Here is a 20741-nt window from a genome sequence, read left to right on the forward strand (position 1 = left end):
CACCATCCAAATGTTGCTGTGCATGTGTGCAAACCCAAAGCAATGAATAGAGAAACACTAAATAAAAATGACTTTAATACATAATATGTATATAAAAAATCATTTACTGTTTCATTATAGTTTCCCAAATAATGTAGGTAATTTTCAGAACGGATTTTTAACAACTGCTAGGTTCTTTCATGTTAGTATTTGAAATTTTTCCTTAATTAAAATCTTTCTAAATATTTAAAAATCCAGTATATTTTCACAACAAACCATATCATTTTTCCCACCACAAAGAATTAACCCTCTTCTCTAGTAATTTCCCTTGCACAAAAATGTACAATATAGAATGACAAGCCTAACAGGATTTAAAGAGGCAGGGTTACAGAAAACCTTTCTTCTCTAACCATATTAAGCCCAAATTTATCTTGTAGTTAACATATGCTTGTTTCTCTGTGACCTTCTTTTTTTTTTTTTTAAGATTTTATTTTTAAGTAATCTCTATACCCAATATGGGGCTCAAACTCACAACCCCGAGATCAAGAGTCACGCTTGATCTGAACCAGCCAGGTGCCCCAATTTCTCTGTGACCTTCTTATGAGCAGGAACCAAAATAGGAAATAGCATTAAATAAGAATTTCCAGGTAAAATTAAAAAGAAATCCAAAAGTTAAAGTAGAAAAAAGATTAGAGAAAAATTCACATACGCATTCCTATTGCTATGCACCTAGATTGTATTTGTAGATCTCAACATTGACTTACGAGGTTCTCAATGACTATTTAATAACACTATGAAATTTGTAAAGAACATCAGAGAAATAAGATTATGAATTCGCTGATGCATATGAACTAGAATCTGTATTAATCATCTTGCACAAATAGGAAAATTTCAAGTTAATTTTAAACAATCATTCTGAAACACGAATCAGCTTATTTTAAATAAGAGATTACAAACATTATGATAGCTATGGACAAAACATGTATTTGTACATTCTACTTAACATTCTAAGTAAAAGTATCTTTGAAACTGTTTTGCTGTTATACAGTATTAGTACTATACTACATAATGAGTACAGAAGAAATGTGAGAACTCTTCTGCCAGTACATTATAAAATCACATTCAAGTGCTATATACACTTTGCCTAGAAGGATTTAGAAATGCTACTTAATGATTTTTCAAGTCACCATACTGATTTTAAAAAGATTTTTTAAAAAGATATTCATGTAAAGATATGGCTCATTTAGCAAACATCCCAATTAGCAAATGGACAAAAGACATGAACAGACAGTTCACTGAAGAAGATAAATAGATGGCAAAAAAGCACATGAAGAGATGTTAAACACCATTATTAATTGGGGAAATGCAAATTAAAACCATAATGAGAAAACTTCACACCTATCACAGTAGCTAAATAAAAAATTGTGACATCAAATGCTGGTGAGGATATGGAGAAATTGGATCACTCATACATCGCTGGTTGGAATGTAAAATGGTATAGCTACTCTGGAACAGTCTGAAAGTTTATTGTAAAGATATGGCTCATTTAAATTGAAACCTTACATCATTTATTTTCTAAATAATATAGATATCTATACAGACATAGCCATTTTGATAACTCAAATTTATAATAAAGGGGGGAAAGGCAGTAGAAATGGCATACGGAGAATTTCAGAAATATCTGATTCTTCAGGTTCCTGTCTCTAACATTCCCACTCCCAAGATCATTCCTGCATTACCCTAAGGGCAAGGGTCCCATGGGAATATGGTGACAAAACAGCCAATGACTTAGAACCAGTGTTCTAAGTGCAAAAAATATTTGCATTTTGGTATTCATATTTGTAATATCTGAGGCTCCAAAACTTAAAAACAATGTGGTTTTGGATCACCTACTTGACTTCTTTGGGGTTACTGTTTTGACTGGTTTGAACCAGATGACCCAGCATTGGGTATGCAAGAAGATGATTCTGGGACCAGGTAGGTCCAGAGTATATTTTAATTCTAACTGAGAAACATGATCTATATTTCCCAAAGGGATTCAGAGTCCTTTAGGGTAGATTAGAGCCATCGAGGTTGTCTCTGGATGACTCTAGAATCGCTTCAAGTTGAAGAACTCCAGGGTCCTCTCTTCAGAGAATTATAAAATACTTGCCAAACTCCTGGGTTAGATTATTTTAATTAAAGACTGGTCCCCAGTATAGGTCCTCTGCAGAAGGGGATGTTTCTGAAGTTACTTCCCTCTAACGTGAGAGGGTTTGGTGTTCTTAAGATTCTATCTGTGAGCTAGCTGTCTGCAGTCAAATACACAAAACCTGTGAATGAAAAGGCTTCAACGGTACCTTAGACAGTTGATATAACTATGTGTATCTCTACACAAACACATATGCAAATATATAAACATATGAAGAATTAAAAAAAAAAAGTAAGAGGATTCTAGCTCTCATAAGTTGACCCTTCAACAACACGGGGGGTTAGGCGTGCTAATCCCCTGCACAAAGACCTGTATATAATTTTTGACTCCCCAAAAACTTAACTATTAATAGCCTACTGGGACCAGAATCTTTACTGATAATATGAACAGTTGATTAACACATAGTTTGTATGTTATCTGCATTATACACTGTGTTCTGAAAATAAAGTAAGCTAGAGAAAAGAAAATGTTATTAAGAAAATCAAAAGGAAAATACATTTACAGTATGGTACATATATTTATGGAAAAAATCTGCATATAAGCAGACCTGCACAGTTCACATCCATGTTGTTCAAGGGTCAACTGTTGTCCTTTTTAATCCAACAAAAGATATTTTACTCGCAACAAATATATGCTGCTCCCTATTAACAAATGTATGTAAATCAAGGATGAAGTATATATGCAAAAAAAGTTACACTTATAAAGTAAAAATTCATCCCACCAATAGGAAGGCACAGAGTTGAGTTCTGTGGAAGTAGACATGGTTTCTGCTTTTGGGGAACTTCCAGTTTGATGGGAGTCTTGCACAGAACCAGGTAAAAGAGAGTGATCATCTCTTTTGTTCAGAGATGAAAAGGAAGCAAAAAGGCAGATCGAGATGCTTTGCAGACTACATTAATACTATACTGAAGTCATAAGCCCACTCATTAAGACCACAGAGGATACAGGCATGGGGATGGCAGTGAGTGGGTAAAAAACAGCAGAAGACAATTACAACATAAGATTTTTTTTCTTGCCTTATTAACCAGTAAAACAGAAACCCTATTTAAGATACAACCATCTCTTTTTGCTAACAACCATTTCCTAAGGTAAAATGAGGCAGAGAGAAAAGAAGCATGATAGACACACTACATTTGCTGAGCCTTCAATTTTCTTCTAATAGTCTATATTACTGGTTCTCAACTGGGGGTGATACTGCCTCCTGCAGTATAAGCCAAATAGCCTGTAATGCGTAATACAACATCCCAAGACAAAGCATTACTTGTCCCAAACATCAATCATACTGAGACTGAGAAACCATCTTATGGTGGCATAAAAAAAAAGAAAGAAAGAAAAATCAGTAAGTCTAGGTATGAAAGCAATTAGTACCATTTTAAAAAGGACTGTACAGAAACATTCTCCTCCTTGATAAGGTAGCTACAGGCCTCCTAAAGATATCTGATTGATCCATAATGGGAAAATAAAACATGCTGAGAAATCTTAGAATGATTTTTTTTGAACTGCAAATATTAGCGTATAAATGAAAATAAACTTGGAAGATGGAAAGAAAGGATAATTTTTTTGCTCAACTGATTTTGAGTATCAACTGTCTCTACAACCATGAAAGCAAATGTGGTCACATTTCTGATCTAGGTCAAATCTGGCAAAAGATTTACTAAACTGTGTCACTAAAAAACAGCCAGAAGTAGTAAAAATAAAAGATTAATTCTAGACTAATAGAAGAAAAAATTAGCCACTGATTTTTGAAGAGATAATTCCGATGAGACCTGTTCACAGTTACTTTTTCTGATTATCTAAAAGGTACTTATTTATCCTTCACCTTGTGGTTTTATGATGAGAAAGAAGAATGTGAAAAGGAAATGAGCTAAAAAGTTTTAAGTATTAATAATATTACAATTCAGTATATCCTAACACAAAAAGACAATTCTTTCCTATGAAATCATACCCACTGAGAAGTAGAATCTGTGAGAAACAGATATAAAAAACAACGGAGCAGCTCGCAAGTGATCGGATTTTGATAAAAGGGCCTATATTCAGCCACTAAGCTTTGTAAAAGGGACATAAAAAAATGAAAATAAAAAGAAGAGTATCATCTACATAATGGAATCTGACTTGTTACAGTAAACAAAACACCTCCACTTAACAAAAATATTTCCAAATCTTAATGAATGGAGCTAATGATACTATATATTGGCTGTAATGATTCCACTACAAATTTTAATACTTCAAGAAGACAAAGTTCACTGAAATGGAATTTGCAGAAATGGAGTGTGTGACCCCTAGTCCTATCATATCTGTCACTGAAATGGACATATATGATGGCAACAACAAAATTCCCTGTAATAGTCACTTTTTATGTTAGGTTAGTATTTAACAACTAGCTCTATAACAGGTCTTTATGTGATAAAGCCTGATAAAGAGGGGAATAAATTCATTATTGCTACACGCCTAAATGGTGGGAGGGGCAAATAACATGAGAACAAGTTGGATGGTAGTCTCCTGCCACAGGACAATTTTCTACTGGGCCCGAAGCTACTTGCTGCTCTGATTCTTTCACATTTGTTTCTATCAAGAAAGTCTGAGAATGTGGAACTGTCCCTGCACCTCTCTGTGGAATTCTGGCCCAATAATCGCTGGAGGGTAATCATTTGTATAAATACATCTCCATTACCCACTGCTCCTATCTCACAGAGATGAGTAGACTGAACAAAAATAAAAGACATCTGGATAAGTAAAAAAACCCACAACGAAGGCAAATCTTACATCACCAATGTATTAGGGCACTTTCTTCAAATTAAGCTCTTCGATTAGGCACTTAATAAAAGCAAAAGACATTTATGCAAGTATCTCAACAACAAAGATAAAGAACAGGAAGAAAAAAGCAGATTTATATTCAGTACCAATATTGTGTAAAAAATGGGATGTTATACTTTAGCCAGAAATTTTTTAGAGAATTCCTATTTGAGGAAGAAATTATTTTTTTGTTCCTTTTGAATCATTACCCTTTGTAGTTTCACTGACTAAAGTTATTTTTCAATACTTAAAGATTGCTCAGAATTTGGTTAAAGAAGGAAAAATTAAGGCAGTGTCTTTAAGCCCAATAAAGGAAAGAACTAACATAACCCTATCTGAGAGGGACCTATCGAGCTCATATTTGGATACAGTATTGAACAATTATGGCTTTAAATATAAAATATTAATGTTTCCAAATTCCACGTTTCCTCGGTTATTCTTTCTTTCTAGCTATGTGAACTTCATATAGCCCATTTAATTTTAAAGAGTTAAGGAACACCTGTCACTTAATTTTGGAACAAAACATGAATGGTGATTGACCTACAATTATTAACTCAAGAGAGTCAACGGTTATGTTCGTATGTATCATTGATCCAGTATAAATCGGAGGAGGACCCATGGCTGTCAAAGTATGGCTGGAAATGGTTAACATCCTTTGGAATCTGCTACAAAACAGAAGATATAAAGTTCTGAGGTACTGTTGCCTTATAATCTTACCAGGCTTTAGATTTAAAAATTAGGGATTTTTTGTTTTGTTTTGTATTCAAAAGAGCAATGTTTTTTCTCTCAGGTTGCAAAGCTCATCTGAAATCTTCTTAGTCATCGTCATATTGGTTATTATCCCTGAGCTGTGTCTCATCAGCATGTCCCATCAACCAGCCATATATGGTTTCCGTCATTCCTGTTAGTGCTACATCTTGTTATACCAATTCATGGAGCGTTTCACTGCTTTGACCCAGTTTTCCATACTCATTTCATATTCTTGCCATTTCTTCTGTGGCTCAAAAACCACTTCGCTTTGCCTCAGTTTCTTTAGTTCCTCCTTGTCAGTCCAAAACCCTACAGGTAGAAAAAATTACTCTCAAATTTTAAGGCAAATAAGGAGTCCATAAAGTTTATCCACAAACCTATGCAAACTGGTGCACAGGTAAACAACTATTGTTTTAAAACATAATTCAAAATATTTTGTTGATTTTGAATTTTGTTCAATTGACTATCCTTGGGAATAAATACACCAGGATTTTAAAATCATTTGATTTCTAACTATCAGCTTTACTTCCGTGTGGCACAGCATCAAACCATTTCCAGAGCAATCTCACCCTATCATCATTTAATTTCATGACTTGCTATGAAGAAAACAAGTAAGTAACTGTATATTTTCCCTTTACATAATTAAAAAAAAAACAAAGATAAATTAAGATTTTGGTCATATATCTTGAAGTAAGAGGCAACTCCCTGGAATACGGATGAATTCAAAGTTGAGCCTGAATATAACAAGTAGTTTCTTTTTCAAGCTATTGTATTTCACAGAAGTTATTTAAATTCCACTTCATGATAATGTTGTTCTGGCATATATTGTTCTTCACAAATGTGATTTATAATAAAAAGAAGCAAGAAAACATATTTATAACTAGGACCATAAGTAGTCTGAAATAGTCTAGGTGTCTTATTAATTAACCTGGTATATTACACTTACTCTGAAGTACTAACATAGTTGACAAGTCTCCCCAAAGTATATTTTCTCTCACCAATAAAGTCTCTTTGTATTGGAAAGGTTTGAAATTAAATACAAATATAATGCAATAGATAAAGCTCAAATACATAAAGCTCAAGCTACTATGTTCTAAGAATAATCTATATGTGTTTGTTAAAGTATTTTAAATGTTCAAGAGAATCTGAGATATTTAGTCTTATAAGGTGAAAAGGCATAGAAAAATTTGATTTACCTTATAAACAATATTAGAATGTTTATGAGCATTTGATCTACTGTAAATATAGCTTAATTTATTCATTTTGCAAGAGTTATTCAAGTATTTGAAAAGATTTTGTTATACTTCTAAGTTAGTTAGGCATATGAAATTATTAAAAAGAAAGTCAACTGTACTAAATTTGTATCAGTTGAGTGGCACCTAGGTGGCTCAGTGACTGAATGTCTGCCTTTGGCTCAAGTCATGATCCTGGGGTCCTGGGATTGAGTCCTGCAACGGGCTCTCTGTGGGGAGCCCCCTCCTTCTGCCTATTTCTCTGTCTCTCTCATGAATAAATAAAATCTTAAAAAAAAATTTTATCAGTTGAAATATACAAAGAAATTTAACTAAATTTGTAAATGGGAATGATTATTTAAAGGAAAGTTTTTTCTTCAACATGAATTAATCACACATTAATCAATGAATAAATGAAAGTGACTTTTTTTTTAAAGTGACTGTTTTAATTTTATTCAAAGTTAACAGATTTTTAGTAGAATACAGTTTAAGTTGAACTTACTAAGATCTCAAACTTTTTGTAATTTTAACTTTAATATGCTAAATATTAGCCTAAAACTTCTAACTATAAAATATCCTGTTTGTACAAGCACTCTTCCCTTCCATACAGGAACATATTAAATACTCCTAGTTCCACAAGGCAGCATCCCGCTTCTTAGGGAACCCTTTAATTGCTCTTCCCGAGTCCATTCTTCACCCTCCAACTAATCTTTTCACTAATTGCCAAAGGGGTCTGTTCAAATATAGATCCATCCATGTCCCTCCCCTGCTTAAAATTCTCCAGTGTCTTCATGATTAAGTTCAAACTCTCTCCAGTGTCTTCATGATTAAGTTCAAACTCCTCTTTATGAGGAGTCTACCACAACTGGACCTCTGTTCCTCTCCAGCCCTTCCTCTTGATCTTCACCTATCAGCATTTACGGGCTGGGACATTTGCACAAGTTGCTTTCTTTATTGGACTGCTCACTTCTTATGGCTCCTTACCTCCTCTACTGGCTGTCTGCTAACTCCTTCAACACTGAGCCTCCTCTGGGAAGCCTGCACCACTTAATGCTATGGCTGTTTGCTGGGTTTATCACACAAGTATAATAATTGGTTTACTTGTCTTACTGTAACTACAGACTCTCATAGCAGGGACTACATTTTTAAAACTCTTTATTCCCAGTAGTGACTGTCATATAGCAGGTACTCAACAAATTTTCAATGAATAAAAAAATGGACTGGTTTCTCGTGCCAAAGAAAAGCCCATCTACTTGGAAAGTTTATCCAGAGTCCTTCCCTCTGCTGAAGACAAAGCAGTTGAAATTCATTTTTCTCATCTCATAATTCTTTTTTTTTTTAATTTTTTTTTTTATTTATTATTTATGATAGTCACAGAGAAAGAGAGGCAGAGACACAGGCAGAGGGAGAAGCAGGCTCCATGCACCGGGAGCCCGACGTGGGATTCGATCCTGGATCTCCAGGATCGTGCCCTGGGCCAAAGGCAGGCGCCAAACCACTGCGCCACCCAGGGATCCCTCATCTCCTAATTCTGACTGAAGGAGTGACGTGAGGAGGAAGTGCACCCAGTCTCATGCACCCAGACCCATCCACAGACCCACTCATACTCAGAGGAGTGTTTTGTGCGTAATGTACATATGTGTATAGAGCTTAATGGACACCAACATTTTCTAGACCCTCTCTATAATCCCATGATTTGGGAAGAGAAATGCTATCAGCAAGAACAGCTTGTAAGACAGCTCTCACTTTTATAAAATTCACACATACCAATAGCAAGGCCAGCTAGTGAAGCTGCACCAAGGCAGGACATGTCTATGTTGACAGGTCTCTCTATATTCGCATTAATCAGGTCTGAAGTCATCTGCATGACAAAATTGTTCTTGCAAACTCCTCCATCTGCCCTGTGGGGAGAAAGATATTTGAGATCAGTTACTTCAACAAAAGCATAAGAACACTATTAATATTTTTTAAAGGGCCACATATATTTTTTTAGATCCTTGATTTTATTTTCTTTAAGTTCAACTTTTTAATTCCAAAATTATATCACTTAGCATTGACCTGAAGATAAAGGTTCTCACTAGGTAATCTTCAAACACTTTTCCTAATCCCTAACATCAGTCTTCCCACTGGCCCTGTTGTCCTAAAACTAGTTCAAAATAGGCTAACTAAACTAAGCCAACATAAAAATTCATTTGGCCACACCAGCAAAGAAAATTTGATGCTTCCATGCCAAAAGGATAGCCACATACCTAAAAAAGACGTTTTTTTTTTAAAGACATTTTAAAGATGTTTATAATATACATGTGTATATTAAGATCCTCCTAAATTATACATTGTGTTATATTCTCCATAAATCCAAAATTAGCTTCCCTTTTCTTTCCAAATTCCTATGAACAAGAATTTTGCTGCAAAGAAACTAAGCATAATTTTTTTTGAAATCCTGAATAATCATAATGATGAAAATACTAATAGTGGTTACCATTCACTCCCAATTTCTAATTAAATCTATTGAAAACAAAGTGTACATACCGGACTTTTGTCACAGGGATATGGATCTCTTTCTGCATCAACTCATATAACTGTTTGTTTCTAGTCAAAAAAAATCAAGAAAATCATTTAGAGAAAATTCATATCATGATAATTCTTTTTCCAACAGAAAAATAAAACCTCTGGTTTTATTTATATGGTATGTAATAAATATACAAAAGAAAACAAACAAATATACTAACTGGAAGTTGATAATAAATGTTCAAACAAGCAAGAGGTTCAGATCCTTGTACTTTTCACCTTGATAAAAGAGAGCATGTTTTTTGTTTAGAAATAAATTTAATCTATTATCCTTCCTACAAATAAAAATTTAAAGCTAGCATTTAATAGAAAGCTATTAAGATGACATAACACAAACAACATCGAATAGAATTCACCAAATACAAAAATAATCATTTTGTAATCACAGACATTTTTATTTTAAACACTGCAAATGTTCCATATTCATGACAGCCACATTCTTCATTTTAATAAACTACAACTACACCACAACGAAAATAACACAGGGACACACACAAAAAGATAATTCTGGTGATTTAATCTTTGAGTATAATGGAAGCATTATTAATTAGAATAATTAGAATTCTCCTTTATCAATAAGGATGCAAAAACCTTTGAAAGTCCATTTTAAATCTCTTAATGCTTAAGAAATTAGATACAGCTGACCCTTGAATAACATGGGAACTAGGGGTACTAACCTACCACAAAATCAAAAATCTGCATGTAATTTTTGACTTCCCTAAAACTTAATTAATAGCCTACTGCTGCTGGCAAGCCTTACTGATGACAGTCAATTAACACATATTTTGTATGTTATATGTATTTATACTGTATTTTTACAATAAAGTAAGCTAGAGAAATGAAAATGTTATTAAGAAAATCATAAGAGAAAATACATTTATAGTACTGTATGGTGTTTATTGGAAAAATTAATATGGCTCAGTTCTAAGTCATTGTATTCAAGGGCCAACCATATTTTTAAAAATCATCTATTTTCAGATATCAAATCTAAGTGGTACTGGTACTATAACACATGAAAATAAATTGATACTGAGGAAATTAGCAATAAGAACAGATTACATCATAAACAGTATGAATTTAAAGGTATAGACACTCAGTTAAAATTAAGAAATATCATAATTTAGCTTAGCAGAAATTAATAGAAAGAAATCACAATACTATATGGGGAAGGGAGAGTTTAGGGCAAGTTTTGGTACCTGAAAGCTATTGACTCCAATATTGCTCGTACAAGATGGTATTTATTGGTGGAAGGCTTCAAACCCATAAAAGAGGCACATGCACAGGGGTCATTTAATGGAGCCTAAAGAAAAGAGATAGTAAGAATTTTTATTATAGTTCTAAATTATATCTATAGACTTAAAGACCTTTTATGCAATAAAAAACATAGCCATGGTAGAAAAAAAGAATGCGAATGCTTAGAGTTAGTTTTAAAATAAATGACAGTCTAAAAATATGTCAACTATTAGGATAAGTCTCTAGCAGGACTTAAGCAAGATTGAGTCATAGGTATTGGGCTTAGCTACACCTTCTGTTTGAACTCATACTAAGAGACGATACTGAAGCAGATTAACAAATTATTATTATTATTTTTATAGAATAACAAACTGTTAAATATTTAGCTTTACAAGAGGAAATGCAAAGTAATCCTAGTATTTCCCCCTTTTATCCATCTGCAAAGGTTTTACACCAGAATTGTTTTTGTAGAGTGGCTTTTTATTTTTATTTTATTATTATTTTTTTTAGAGTGGCTTTCTAGAAGTGTAAGTTAGTCTTAAGATAAAAAACTATAATGCAAATGATGTGTTTTACAGTGTCATAACTTCACCTAATATGTTGTTAGACATTCAAACGAAACTCTTCTATTTCTTAGCTTAATAGCTTTATTGCCTAATAGGAGAAATGACCCAGCCTAACTTCTGTCTTTAAAAGAGCCAAAGTAAAAAAAAAATAAAAAAATAAAAAAAAATAAAAGAGCCAAAGTCTTCAGTCGGGTGGCTAAGCGGGTTAGCGCCGCCTTCAGCCCAGGGCATGATACTGGAGTCCCAGGATCGAGTCCCACGTCGGGCTCCCTGCATGGAGCCTGCTTCTCCCTCTGTCTGTGTCTCTGCCTCTCTCTCTCTCTGTCTCTCATGAATAAATAAATAAAATCTTAAAAAAATAATAAAAGAGCCAAAGTCTTGAGCTAGAATTACATATCTGTTGGATGAAGTTTGTATTCATCTTTGCATCCCCAGGAATGCAAGACAATTCTGGGACACAAAGATGAAGAGCAAAGACCCCTGCCAGAGCTTGTAATCTCACAAAGAAAGAGACAGAAGAATGGTTCCAATGGATGATATAAGGTCACAACAGAGGGATGTGCTGGTACTATCGGAAAATGATGGTCCCCAGGAAAAGTGCCTTCTAGCTTCAGAGCCTTGACTCATCATCTCATACCTGGAAAACTTTCTACCACCTCTTTTCCTAGTTAATCCTACTCCTGTTTCAAATCTTGGCTCAGATTCCTCTGGAAAAACTTCTGATCCCAAAGACAAGACCAAGCATCCATAATCACTTTTATGGAATCCTAGAGCTTTGCATTATAGCAATGTTTATAATCATGTATATTTGTATGAACATTTGTTAAAACTCTTCCTTTCCTGTAGAAACTGATTCCCATGTGTCTCCAGGGCCTTGCACTGCATCTGTCCCCCACAGGGGATCCTCACACATTTGCTCAATCAATGAACAAACAATACTCTTCCTCATTACTTAACTGAAGATATCCCATATCACATCTTATCTTTACTGTAGCTGTGATTTTCCTCCTATTGTGATTTTATTCTGATTATTTTTCAAATTTATTAATATGTTTTAATGATTCACTCAGTAAAAGCTTATTTATACAGTAACGCTGGCCTATATCAGGTGCATTCAATTGTAAAACAAAGGTCAGATTCAGCCAGTGCAACTAGTCCCTAATAGTGTGCTATGTATTTTCTGGATAAAAGTATTTTCTTCTAATATACCACATAAAATACTGGTATGACTGGCCTGAAATCACTTTTGTAAATATATCTATGCACATAATTTACAATTAATTAGTAATAGGCCAATTTGAGAGATAATAAATCCCATGGAAACCTAAAAATTTCTTTTTGGTTACAATGTCCCTATATTAGTTTAAGTGAATCTGTCTTTGGGATCATACTGTAGGGAAAATCCTGTACTGTAGGCAAGATCCTTTGGGCCTGGTCACACCTTGCCAGGGCAGAGAGTCTCCAGCCATACCTCCAATCTATCATTGCCAATCTCATTGACTAAGCCTCTCTGGCCATCAACCAACCAGGAATGGCAAGACTCAGTAAAGTTTTGTTTGGAGTCCTGAGCTAACCTGGCCGACTCCTGCCCAAAGCATAGACTACTTGCCCCCACAGGCCCTTGTCACCACAGGGATTTTTGCCTAATATGCTGGGGGCCTGGAGGATGGCTAATGCCTCTTACCCTTCATCAAATGTGAACCTAAACACAAACTCCTCTGGCATCTATTGTCTATTCCTGGTGTCATCTTTTATGCCATACCATGAACCAGTACAGCAGGGTAGTTAAGAACCTCACTGGGATATTAGCCTAATAAGCTGGGAACGTGCAGGATAGTTAACATCTCTTGCTCTTTGTCAACCGTGAACCTAAACACAAACTCTTCTGGCATCTATTGTATATTCTTGTTGTCATATTTTACACCATACCATGAACCAGTATAGCAGAATGGTTAAGAACCTGGACCCTAGAATCAGAACACCTGGGCCCTGACACCAGCTCTGCTGCTCACTAGCTGAGACCACGCAAGTGATTTAATAGCTCTAAATCTCAGTTTCCTCATCTTCAGAATAGAATGATAAGAGTATCTTCTGCCTTACTAAGTCACCGAAGATCAAGTGAGATAATTCATGACATTTAGAACAGTGTCTGACACAGAGTAAGAATTTACTACAATTTTATATTACTATAATTTCTTACCAAAACCTCTCCCACTACTGACTTTCTTCACAACCCTTTCTGTGCCCTTTGAATCCTTCCTTCTATTGTAAATAAATTCTCCTAAAATGTAACCAGTTCTGAGAAGTCCTCTCTACTAATTCTGTGGTTGCTATAACAAACCTGGCTCCAGGGATCCCTGGGTGGCGCAGCGGTTTAGCGCCTGCCTTTGGCCCAGGGCGCGATCCTGGAGACCCAGGATCGAATCCCACGTCAGTCTCCCGGTGCATGGAGCCTGCTTCTCCCTCTGCCTATGTCTCTGCCTCTCTCTCTCTCTGTGTGACTATCATAAATAAATAAAAAAAATTAAAAAAAAAAAAACAAACAAACCTGGCTCTGTGCCGGAAAAATAGCTTCAGTTAGAGCTATCCAGTGGAAGACTGTCAAGCTTCTCTACCACAGGGGCCAGAAGGACTGTACTAACTTCCCATGACCACTCTAGGCCATAAACATCTACTGTTAGGAGACACTTCCCTTCCCCCATGTTTGTTTAGGGAACATCATGTTTTACCTTTTCGTGGCTCAGACATCCCAGTCATTCACAAAACCAGAGATGGCATTCCTAGTACTTGCTGGCCACACCTCTTACTGAAGAAAATGCTTGAAACCACAGACCTCATTGTCTATAGCAGCCATGTTTCATGTCCTAGTCCCACTGCCAAAGTACAACCATAGGGACTGAGCATGACTAACTCAAAATCTGTCCTAAGCTTGAGAAGACTAGGAGGTCCAGTCAGATTCTCAAGATTTCTCAGAAAAGATTATCCAGAAAAAGACCATCAACAGGGGGAACTGAAGCTAAAATGCACAGAGTGGAAGAAGGTTGTATTTCCAAATTATGGAGAAGCGAACATATGAGGAAAATAATGACAATTAAGCAGAAGTTATGAGGAAGAAAGAATACAGAGCAGAGCTGGTAGTGAGAAAAGTGAACGCACAGAGAAGAAACCACAAAGAACATTAAGAACTGCAAAGTCAGTTGCCGACTTCTTTACCATACCAGTGAACAACCAGCCCCTCTCAGGGTAGCATAAGCAAGCCTGTTCCCTGCAAACCTAAGAACCCTCATTGGAGCATGACTCATCATCCTCTGAAGACTGACACTTGGTTCACAGTCCTGTCCACCCTATCACTGCCACCATCACAGTGACTTTACAGTTAAGCAGATAGTCACTGATTCCTGCCTCTGATACCTATCATGGATATTCCATGTTAGTATCTCCGTCCACAAATCACAAGACCAACCAGAGCAGAACCACAATGGCTGTACAAACCAACACCACCCCTGGAGCACCCATGCTCCAGTCCACCCCTTGCTAGTGGCTGTCCCAGACTTCTCACTTTCCTCAAAGTGCCCGCAATACCCCTTTCTTAGCAGACCCCCATGAGAAATTGAGGCTATTGGGATTTTTTCAATGGCTTGCCCCCTGTTATCTATGGCTATAACAATATTCTTAAATTAAGGGCAGTATCACAGATACTTGACCCTTCCATCCTTCCATTTCCTCTATCCTTCATTTTCTTTGTTGCTGACCTAGGCAGCTTATCAGTGATCTCCCTCCTATTTTCCAAACAGTATCAACACACTATTGTTGTCTGAATTAACTTTCAGTTCCCACTTAAGAGTTTCATTGCTACATTGGGAAATACTTGGTCTGCAGTCCTCCCCCACCCTTCTCGAACCCAGCATATCACCAGGCTGCAGTCATGGCAGGACAGGGACATTTATTAACATGAAATTAAAAACCACATCTGTAAGTTTTGTCTAATCTTCTGGGCTTTAGCAATATTTTTTAATCATACATTTGATATTTTTACAGGCATATGGATTGATGCAGAAGTTAAAAACAGAGCTGCCAAGATAAAGTCACTACTAAGTCTCCCAGCATATTTTTCAAAAAGGGAAGAATATATCGTAGCCTAATTAAATCCTACCTTGGCTAATGACAACTATTCATCTCAAGCTTCCTCCTGAAACCTCAATCCAACAAATATTCTTCACCCCTTGTCCTATCAGAGATGCTAGTTTCCTCACATCATTCTAAAGAGGACACAGTGTGATCTCTATCATGCAGTTGATAAACTTTTAGTCTTTTAGGGTAAAGAAGGAAATCATTACAGATATTAAAATATTGCCAATTGAAAGTCTAGATTGGAAATATCCTATTTTTAGAGATTTGAAACATCCTGATCTAATCCTTTTTCACCAGCTTCTACATGATATTATCCAAACTTTCAAGCTTGGGGCTTTTAAAACTGATTGGTTGAATATGGGATGGGCTAGAAGTAAGAGAAATTTTTATTTTTTTAAAGGAAACATATTTAGAGGAGGATTAAAGGGATAGTATAAGCTTTCCAAAAAAAAAAAAGAATTTTGCTTATAATAATATACCTGAAAAGTTTTTTAAAAGTCTTTGTAACAATATGTTAAAATCAAAAGCAGTAACACAGATCTCTCAATTAAATACTAAGTTAAATATTACAAAGCCAACTCTCTTACCAGGTTCACTTTTTGATTAGGCAAAATAACCAATACTTCACCCACCACAACAGTTAACCAAACTTATAAATAACTGCAAAATATACCGGTGCGTGTGTGTGTATGTGTGTGTGTGTGTGTGTGTGCGTGTGTGTAATCCTAACGTTTTCTAATTCTCAATGGGACACTTCCTCTAAATAAAAAATGCCAATATACAGATATATTTCCCCCTCACTGGGAAATGGCTATTTTTTTTGGTTCTGATAAAGTAAGGCTAGGTCTTATGTACACTACACCTGCCAACTTCTCATTTCCACAGGGGTGGAGCTCTAGGCTGAATTTGCTGTGCTTTCTCACGGAATTTGTGCTAAGTCATGACTCCTCAGCCCTGGAATATATCTTCACCTTTATACTGCTTGCTGCCCAAATTTTCAGGTAAGGGAGTAGCAGGTACATAATTTTGAGTGTGGGTACGAGGTGAGAAATGTCGGTAGTTGCCAATGACTAAAAAAAATTAAAATGAAAAAAAATACCTGCAATCCACTAAAAGATGGAACAAAACAGACTCCTTCAGAATCTTCTAAACTTTTGGCCATTTTTTCAGTCTCAGCAGCATCTGTGAAAAGATCTGTAAAAACAAAACCAAGTAATAATAATTTTTTTAAAACCCTAAAACAAAACAGAGGGGCTAAGGAGTGGTACAGAATTATGTTATACGACTAGTGTTTACCTGCACCCACATTTATTACAAGTACAGTGTGAAAGGGTCAACACAAAAGCCAACCTGTAGTACTACCTGGCCATCCACACTGCAAAGCTTTAGGGGCCCATGGAATGTCTTCAGTGGGCTCTGTATGTAGCACACCTTACTTTTTTCTTTAAAGATGCTTAAAAGATGCTATTTACAGGGCACCTGGGTGGTTCAGATGGTTGAGCATCTGACTTTGATTTCAGCTCAGGTCATGATCTCAGGGTTGTGGGATCAAGCCCTGCCACTGGGCTGCATGCTCAGCAGGGATCTGCTTGAGATTCCCTCTCCCTCTCTCCTCCCTGTGCATGCATGTATGCTCTGTCTCTATCTCTCTCAAATAGATAAAGCCTTAAAAATAACATAAAGAGATTTGGACTGTTTAAAAACAAATTCTGTGTGTTTTCGGGCATTAAAATAAGTTATTCTCCCGAAGATGACACTAATCCTAGTCTTCTGATGAAAGATCATCTACTGAGTCAACTGAAAAACGACTCCATCTAATGAATTCAATATGGGGTCAGTAATAAGTAGATATACTAAAAGTCAATCTTTAAGAAACAAACAAGAAAAGATCTAATTAATTTAATATACTATTTTTACAGGAGTATATAACATACATATAGAAAACTACACAAACCCCAAATGTATAACAGGGATGAATTTTCAGTGTGAATACACCCACAGAACCAATATCCAGATCAAGATACAAACTTCGCTTGTTTAACATAATGCTTGTGAAATTCATTCATGTTATTATAAGTAGTTGCGCTTCTTTCTTAGCCCTGTATAATATTCCACTGTGTGACAATATGCAATTTATTAAACTATTCTAAAGCTGATAGGCATTTGGTTTCTAGTTTTTGGCTAATTTAAATAGGCCACTTTGAACACCCATAGACATTCTTTTTGATGAACATATGTGTATGTTTCTGTTTTATATATTCCAAGGGATGGAGCTGCTGGTCCTAAGGTCTACAAATAGATACTGCTAAATCATTTTCCAAAGTAGTTGTACCAAATTAAGGCTCCTGACAACAGTATGAAAATTCCAGTTATGCCATATTCTTGCCAGTAATTGATACTGTGTTTTTCATTTTAGCTATTTTGGTGGTACTGCATGATGGTTTGAGAAAAGACCTAACATTTCTGTGATTTGAATCCCAGAAGGAAAAGACAAAGAATGCAGTGCAGAAAAACTATCTGAAGAAAAAAAAAAAGTGACTGTAAACATCCCATAGCAGATGAAAGGTATAAATCTATAGATTCAAGAACTTCAGAACATCCCAAACTGGATAAACACAAAGAAACTGCTGCCCAGGCACATCATAATAAAATTGAAAGTTAAAACCTGAAGGCAAAGAGAAAGTCCTGAAAGCCGGTAGATTATATATTGTAGAACAAACATTAAAATAACTGTGGGTTTCTCATCAAAACTATGAAGTGGAACATCTTTTTAAGTACTAAAAGAAATGTCAACCTATATATATCCTACAAAAATATCCTTCAGAAATAAAGACAGTCTCCGATGAAGGAGAATTAAGATAATGATAATTTGTTGTTAATAAACATATAAAAGAAATGTTAATCTATATGCAAAAAACAAAAACAAAACCTTGACCTAAACTTCACAGCTTATAAGAAAATTTATTCAAAACTGTTATACATCTAAATGTAAAACATAAACTATAAAACTTTTAAAAGAAACCATGGGAGAAAAATCTGTGTGACTGGTTTGGCCAAGAGTTCTTAGATACAATACCCAAAGCATAATTCATAAAACAAAAAGCTGATAAATTAAACTTTACCAATTTAAAACCTTATACTCTGCAAAGGAGACTGCTAAAAAAATGAAAAACATATACTATGAAAAGAAGGAAGATGTCTGTGAACTGATGGGAAGTAATTCCCAGGATATCCTTTTAAGTGAAAATGGCAAAGTATGAAAGAGCGTACATTATTTTATGTAAGAAATTAGGGAATATAAGAAAACATACATGTATCCTAAATGTTTTTGCAAAAAGAAATACAAAGGACAAACCAAAAACTAATGAAGTGATTACAAGATATAGAGAGACAGGATGAAGGGGAGGTGAGAGAATCGACTTCTCTGAGTATATCCTTTTTCATGGTTTCAACTTTGGGAATCAAGTAACAATTCCACATCAAAAATAATTAGATAACGTTTTTAAAAAGAATGCAGAGAGGGGGAAAACTTAAACTGAATGGTAACAGAAAACAAATGAACTCGATTCTATTTCAAATTACTAAAATCATTGAAGGGAGAAGAAGAACTAATAGAAGTAACTTTTGAATAGTATGCTTTGGCCATATACCCTTGATATAAAGGGAAAAAACCTGCAAATGATCTTGAGTAAATATTGTTTGATGAAGTGGGATGGGACTAGTAATTCTGAAACTCTTCTGTGTGTGTATATATGTATATATACATATATATATTTTATTTTTATATATATATATATATTTTAAAGATTTTACTTACGTATTCATGAGACATACACACAGAGAGGCAGAGACATAGGCAGAGGGAAAAGCAGGCTTCCTGTGGAGAGCCTGATGCAGGTATACATTCTGAGAAGGATACAGTTACCATTTATGTATGCTTTCAGCCAAAACTACATAACATGGACCTAGTCACAAGAACGTAAACTGAAGGATATTCTAGACAATACTGGCCTATGGCTTTCAAAAATGTCAACAGCATGAAAAACAAAGCTGAAGAAGGGACTCCAGATTAAAGGAAATTATACAATAAGCAACAATGGTCTGGATCTTATAATGGGGAAGAATTTCCATGAAGGACATTACTGGTACATCTGACAAAATGAGAATATGGACTATAAATATAGTAAAGAATATTAGATCCAATGTTAACTCTTCTCAAGTTAATAACCATACTTATGATAAGTATGAGAGTGTTCTTGTTCTTAGGAAATACACCATGAAATACTACAGGGAAAGAAGCATGATGCATGTAATCCATTCTTAAAAGAGCTCAGAAAATTATACAGGTATTTATCTGTCCTGCAGTACAGGATAGATGGTAGGTAGATAACGCAATCATGGTAAAATGTTAAAAATTAGCAAATTTGGAGGAGCAGTTTGGCTGGCTTAGTTGTCAAAAGCATGTGACTTGATCTTGGATTTGTACACTCAAGCCTCAGGTAGGGTATAGAGATCACTTAAAAATAAAGTCTTAAAGGGTGTACAAGTTTTTGTGTTGTTTTTATAACTTTAAGTTTGAAATTGTTTAAAAATAAAAAGTTAAAACAGTTCTAATTTTCACCTCTCTCTCACTATATATCTCATTGTTATATACCCAGTGAAACATACAGAATACTAATTCTTGGGTATTTTTAAAAGACATTTAGTTTATCAATTTTACTTTTTATTATTTGTCAGTTTTAATAATTTGTATGTCCTTGTACGTTTTGGCTAGGAAGTTTATTATGCTTCTCTCCTTTTTCTTATTAATAAGCATTCATCATTTTCCTCTAAGTACTGTTTTTACAGAATTATAGTTGGTTTCTGTATTTTTTAGACACTATCAAATTATGTTTCAAAGTTTTCCTTGGCTCTATGTTACTTAAGAAAAGAGATTTCAAATTTCCATGTGCAAAGTACCATTTAAATACTGTTTTTGCTATTTATTTCTAACCATATTACATAATAGGCTGAGATGTTCCACTCCAGTGCTTTTCAAAGTACAGCACTGAGAAAAGGATGTGTGTGTGTGTGTTCAGAATGGGATTTCACTGAACTCGAAATGAAAACATAAATGAACAAAAAGATGAAGAACAGAAAAAAATGTACAGTCTGTTGTTTATTCTTGACCAGCACTTTACCCCATAAGTTACACATCATGGAATTAAAATCACTTATGGGAAGAAGAAAAAAAGAATACCCTTTTGGAACTTAACAGAAACATTACTTTCTTTCCTTATTTTTAGGGAGGAGAGGGAC

At 35.1% G+C, this 20741-nt stretch overlaps 1 protein-coding gene across 2 annotated transcripts in view; it reads right to left on the reverse strand.

Annotated features, from left to right (window-relative positions):
- Positions 1-58: 58 nt before the first annotated feature.
- The window catches only part of GK5 (glycerol kinase 5), a 70349-nt gene continuing 49666 nt past the window's right edge, over positions 59-20741 (reverse strand). For both annotated transcript variants that reach the window (XM_038571101.1, XM_038571102.1), the window contains 5 exons: positions 16543-16637; positions 10710-10813; positions 9475-9534; positions 8713-8846; positions 59-6022 (listed from right to left, as the gene is read on the reverse strand). In XM_038571101.1, coding sequence (XP_038427029.1) covers positions 5874-6022; positions 8713-8846; positions 9475-9534; positions 10710-10813; positions 16543-16637 — 542 coding nt within the window. In that variant the 3' untranslated portion in view covers positions 59-5873. The remainder of the gene's footprint in view (positions 6023-8712; positions 8847-9474; positions 9535-10709; positions 10814-16542; positions 16638-20741) is intronic.

This window comes from Canis lupus, chromosome 23 (genome assembly GCF_011100685.1).
Source record: "Canis lupus familiaris isolate Mischka breed German Shepherd chromosome 23, alternate assembly UU_Cfam_GSD_1.0, whole genome shotgun sequence".
NCBI lineage: Eukaryota > Metazoa > Chordata > Mammalia > Carnivora > Canidae > Canis > Canis lupus.